The sequence below is a fragment of the Ananas comosus genome, linkage group 24, assembly GCF_001540865.1.
Source record: "Ananas comosus cultivar F153 linkage group 24, ASM154086v1, whole genome shotgun sequence".
Classification (NCBI taxonomy): domain Eukaryota; kingdom Viridiplantae; phylum Streptophyta; class Magnoliopsida; order Poales; family Bromeliaceae; genus Ananas; species Ananas comosus.
In genome coordinates this window covers 768,520-774,656 of record NC_033644.1, presented here as the reverse complement: position 1 = coordinate 774,656, position 6,137 = coordinate 768,520, and the positions used below count along the sequence as shown (strand labels likewise).

At 40.0% G+C, this 6,137-nt stretch overlaps 1 protein-coding gene across 1 annotated transcript; it reads right to left on the bottom strand.

The window, feature by feature from the left end:
• LOC109728704 (homeobox protein BEL1 homolog) lies at window positions 289–5,904 on the bottom strand. Its single transcript, XM_020259188.1, has 4 exons — window positions 4,519–5,904; window positions 3,323–3,705; window positions 1,436–1,496; window positions 289–1,201 (listed from the first exon to the last, which is right to left on the bottom strand). Exons 1-4 carry the CDS (start codon window positions 5,191–5,193, stop codon window positions 623–625), a joined length of 1,698 nt encoding a protein of 565 aa, XP_020114777.1. The 5' UTR covers window positions 5,194–5,904; the 3' UTR covers window positions 289–622.

The window sequence follows — 6,137 nt, the reverse complement described above, 5'->3', positions numbered from 1 at the left end:
AATCTTAATTTATCTCAAACAGATTTAAATATTAATTCTTATCCAAATAGGATTTAACTACAAATCTAACCAAATCCTAACATACTAGGTCTACAATTCACTTATGGATTGTAATCCTACGTTACAACTCTCCTAAACCACCTTTGTAGTAAGTACAAGTCATATCGGTCGCTTTATTTTCTTCTTCTTTTTTAAACTAAAAATCAGAAAGGGGTTAGTAAACCCCCACAACTCTTGAATAACGGGTTGCAGAGATCGTTACTTCTCCTTTTAGTTGTAGTCTTAGCATTTCTCGATCAGGAAAAGTATATATACAACAATTGAATGAAGTAGTTGTATGTATATTTTTCAACTGAAACATTTGGACGTGTACATGCAATTAAGCTTCTAACAAAGACACTGCAACTGCACCCTCTCCTATTGTCCATTCCATGCAATCATAGATGCACCATCTCACTGCAACCCAAGCGTACAAAGTGCAAACTATCTATTACTACTACTTCCTAAACAAATTTTTTACAAGGGAGATAGATAAAAACTTCCTCACCTACGTGCTCAGTTTCTCTCTCTATAAAAGTGCACCGTCCTTTGAGTCCTCTCTCTCTCTCTCTTTTTCTCTCTTTTATCCAGCCATGTCATGGAGCAACTGAGCACCCATCAAGTCCCTATAAGGGAGAGCCTGTGCCTCTCCATCTAACATGGAGAAGTGAACCGGTTGGTTGTCGTCGATATGGTCTCTGGCGAAGAGGAGAGTCGACTGTTCGGGGGGCGGCGCAAACGATAGGCTCATCCCCCCGCCGTTGTGCTGTTGAAGGCCCAGCGTTAATGAGACGCTGCTCCCCAAGTTGTGGCCACCATTGTTGTAGGAGGGGAAGTCCCAATCCTCCATACCAAAGTTGGCGGCGATGTCATGGTGCCTTGCGCTCTTCATGGTTGCGTTCTCGCCTTGGTCGCGACTGTGGCCGCCGTTGACGACCGACGAGAGGGAATCGGAGTTGGGGATGAGATGTCGGCCCGGTGGCGGCTTCTGGTCGAGGCCCGGGTGAGGTTTAGGGTTAGGGTTTTGGTTGGTGGTGGTGTCTTGATGACCAGTTGCTAGATTGGAGGATTGCTTCTCCTGTTCCTTCATCTCCTCCATGTACATCTCCTCCACCATGGGCTTCCAAAGCCTCACCCTTGCATTAATAAACCAATTGGACACCTATAATATATGCAAACAATGCAGTTTAGAATATAATTAACTTTATGTTTATAGCATGGACCAAGAATATAAGGACACCTTAATGAATAAAATTAAGCTAATCAATGTGTTTAGATGATAGTGAGAGACAAGTGACTAGGCACCTAATTGTTAGTACATAGAATAATTATAAAGCAAACATTATGGATGTGTTACTACATATATACATATACATATATATACATATATATATACCTGACTTCTCGAGAGTCCGGTTTGCCGTGACAAAATATGTTTATCGACATCGTTGGGATACCTGTTGTAAAATTTATGAGGTTAGTTCCATATATAGAATCAACAATGAGCGAGATTATCCATAGTTTTTGCTAATTAAACAAAGTTGATTGCAATGTTATGCATGGAAAGGAGCTTTATCCTAACCCATGCTTGGGTACATGATTCTTAATTATTTAATACTGCATTACACATATCCATAAATGGGTACATGACATGTGTGTGCTAAAGCTAATAATTTCTCAAATTAAACAAAAGAGAAATGCTAATCTATACAGCTCTTCATTATAGGGTTATTACAACCCCTCTAGGATTTAGTCAATTATCCTTATTCGGTTTCGAGTAATCAAAAAGAGAGAGAGAGAGAGAGAGAGAGAGAGAGAGAGAGAGAGAGAGAGAGAGAGTGGGTGCTGTAAAATTACAACCAAAAGTTGGTTGTAGAGGTTTGGCTCTTAAACCTAGTACTAGAAACAACTTTTGTGGTACTCACCTTTTCTTAATTTAATTGTTATTTCCATACATGCATGAATGGACAGGGTTTAAGTGGTTTGTCCATTTACATCAAAAACTAATCATGCCTTTGAGTGGTTGATCTCTAAAAATAGGATAAAGTAAGTAAAGAACTGATCTACAATCACCGCAAAAGAATAATCAACCAATACTTATATATATATAGAGAGAGAGAGAGAGAGAGAGAGAGAGTGTGAGGCTGTTATACTATTTATCGTATCGGAACTGCGGTGCTATAGTCTCGTTTTTTATTTTAAAGTGTTCAAATTAATGATCTATACTGTTAAATATGATCTAGGGTATACGATATTTTTAGGAATAAAATTTTAATTTTTTTCAACATCGCTTACTTAGTAAGCAAATCATGTCAAAATAAATGGCGAAAATTGAACAATTTTTAAAATTTGAAAATAGCACTTTTGAATTCAAGATCAAGGATATTGACCTTCATCTAGATAATTTAAAATATCTTCTATCAAAATTTGAATAAATTTAGTTTCTTCTACACCATTAAACTACAAACTCGCCATAGTAGCCATTGAAAATTGACAAGTTTGAAATAATTTGATCATAAAGTAAATTATATCGAAAAAATATAAATTTTATTTCTAAAAACTTCTAATACCCTAGATCAATTTTAACGGTGTGAATCGTTGATTTGAACACCCTAAAATCGAAAAAGAGATTAATTATAGCACCGGAGCTCTGACACTATAGATATTATAGGAGCCTAGCTATATATATATATATATATATATATAGAGAGAGAGAGAGAGAGAGAGAGAGAGAGAGAGCAGGGCTACTGTGCTATTAGGAGCACAGCCGCCCTTGTGCTCCTAAATTTTTAATCACCCATCAATTTTGATGGATGGTTAGAATAAGAGAGAAGAAAAATTGGAGAGAAATTGAGTGTCTCAATTTCTCTTCTTTTTGAATTTCTCTTCAATTTCTCTTTTCGGTCTCATCCTAATCAGTCATCAAAATTGATAGGTGATTAAAAAGTTAGGAGCACAAGAACTGCTGTGCTCCTAATAGCACAGTAGTACTACTCTCTCTCTCTCTCTCTCTCCATATATATATATATATATATAACCAATGGTGAGAAAATCATAAAAGGTGTACTATATTAACAGATACTTAATTCTTTGATTTGTTTTGAATAAGGAATTTGTACTCTAGTTGCATGGCTAATATTTCCTAAGCCATAGAAAAGACACGATGGTTCAAACCATTATATAGTAATGTTTGGAATAAAATTCAGTTAACTCTCCTCTCCTTACTGAGAGAGAGAGAGAGAGAGAGAGAGAGAGAGAAAAGGATAAGGAGAGGGAGAGTTACGGGTGAAGGAAATGCTCGAAGAGCCAAGCGCGGAGAATCGAGACGGAGCGCTCGGGGAGGCCCCTCTGCGGTCGCCACGGGTGGGTCTCCATGAAGCTGCCCTGCTGAAAGGCCTTCTGCTGCCGCAGGCATTGATCGAGAATCTTGAGCCTCGGCGTCTCTCCCCTCGTCATCCCCGGTGCAACTGGCTCCTTCTCTCCCATGGCCTTCTTGGTCGCCCTAATCTGGCCCACGATCGCGTCCCGCAAGCACCGGAAGTGCCTCGACATGGCCCTCGACGCCAGCTTTGAGTAGACGGCCGCCGCCCCTCCCCCCGCAACGGCCTCAAACGACGACACCACCGCCCTCATCTGTTCGCAGTATTTTCTATACCTCCTGTCCACCTAGTTCAAGGGAAATCACGCATATTAACAGAACCGTATATACGTATTTGTTATGGACAGATAAGGTGTATTGAACCTAGTCAACATTCATACGACTAACTGAGTTGACAAAATCTGGTAAATATTCGTATAATAAACTCTACAAGAATCAATGCACTTGATCATATGCGCATAACAATACTTGCTCTTTGAATAACACTGCTTAAAGATAAACAGTGATTGTTCTTGTAGGGTTGTTTTAGTTAACCTCAAGTGACTAGTTAGCACAAATATATATGGCATGTAGATAGAATAGTAATAAAACAATGTGAAATTAAGAAGTATACCAGTATATAAAGACAATAGTAGAAACTATATACAGTAGGAAGAGAGAGAGAGATATGGTGTGGGATCCATTCAATGAGGGGGATATGGAAGAAAAAGGTAGCTAGGGTTTAGATGCCTAAGTAAAGGAAGGGGAATAGAGGTTTCTAAAAGTAAATGGAAGAGTCCCAAGCTGCCAATCTGTCCCTACACTGGCTTATCACCACTCTAAAGGGTAGTGTTGCAGAGACCCACATAACTGATGTGTCCCACTAAACTCTTCTCAAGTTTCCAACACCAATCAACTTGATTCCCCATCAAAAAGCTAGGCCTACATTTTTGTTGTTCTCTCACTAGCTACATGTATATATCCATGAAAACAACTCCCTAATAAAACAAGAATATTTAAAAATTATGTATGTATAACCTGTTTGTATTCTTCCTTTTTTTTTTATCAAAAAAGTTATATATGCATGATTAGGTTGATGAGGAAAAGGAATTGTTACTGACCTCTTCTAGCATGGTAAAGAGCTTAGCCCTCCTCTTCTGCAGCTCCAAAAGGTCCAAACTATGTAGAGACTGATGACCCCATGAAGTGGAGGAAGAAGAAGCTCCTTCCTCCCACTGGCTTGTGCTCTTTTGGGGCTTCTTCATTAAGCTGCTTTGATCCCCTCCAAGGCTGCAAAACTCATTCAAAAGCTCCCTAGCTGGAATCATGTACTTAGAACTCCCCAGCTGGAAGGTTTGCTGAGAATGAAAAGCCCTCATCCCCTCATGCATCAGAAGCTGCTGCTGATGAGAAGCAGAAGCAGAAGCCCTTGAGAGTAATCCATGATGATTATGACTTGCATCTCCCTGGTTGAAGGGCTGATCATGAGCCAACCCAAAAGCATCTGATGAGGGCCTAGGATTAGAGAGGGACAAGGATAAGCCCCCACTGTGGTGCCTTATCGCGGTGTCGTCGATGGGCCACGGGCTTACCGAAGAAGCAATATTGGAAAGCTCTTTTGGGAAGAAGCCTCTCACATGGTTGGAGCTTATAATTTGGTGCTGCTTAGAGGAGAAGCCCACCATGTCCAGCCCAGAAGCTGCTTGGATGGCGAAGAGGTCGTGGTTCGAGTCGAAGCCGTGCATCGTCGTCGGGTTGGAGGGGAAATCAGTGTAGTTGGATTCATGGGCCATCATGTATATATTACCACCAGGTTTGATCAAGATCCCAAAATATTGAGCCCCATGAGGAGTAAACTAAAGATACATATAAGGATGTCTAGCTCCTCCTTTAAACTATCATGGGCATTTCTAACTAGAGGAGCTCACTAAGTGCTCAAGGAAAAAACCATTTACCAAGCTCTAGAGAGAGAGAGAGACAGAGAGAGAAGAGAAGAGATTAGGAGAAAGGAGGAGATCAAAAGAAGCATGAGGAGTGGATCTTAGTCCTGATCTCCTTGAATAACAAAGTAAACAAATTCATGACCCTTTCCACCACCCAACAAGGCTTCTTCTCTCTAACTTGCTTTCTCTCCTTCTTGCACCAAGTGGTCTTGAAGTACTCCAAACACTTTTAATAATAATCTTCTTTCCTCTGTGGTACAAAGGGTTTGCTGGGATTGGATTGGCACCAAGTCCAACTTTGTTCAAAGTGAGACTCTTTCTTACCCTTTTCTTGCTTCTTGTACTCTCTCCATGCCCAACTCCTTTAAGCTAGGCTTCTTTCACCTCTCCCCCCTCTCCTACTTTGTAGAGTTGTGTCACCAATATTCCTTTACTACCACTTCTAAAACTAGAGAGAGAGAGAGAGAGAGAGAGAGAGAGAGAGAGAGAGAGAGATGTGCGGAGGAGAATGCAAAATATTCCCAAAGGAAGGTATTGGGGACAACCAAGGAGAGAAGTGGTCCTCAATTCCCAACTAATCGCCATTAAAGGGCAAATTAAAGGCCCCATGGGACCGCAACAAGTCATTCTCTCTCCTCTCTCAGCTTATACTTTTCTCTATGCCACTTAACTTATTCTCTCTCTTTTTTTTTTGTTTTTTTGTTTTTTCGTTTTTCTACCCTCACACTTACACTATATCATCAATAATCAATCAATTATATATATCTTTATTAGAGAGAAAAGTAAAATAAAAATAT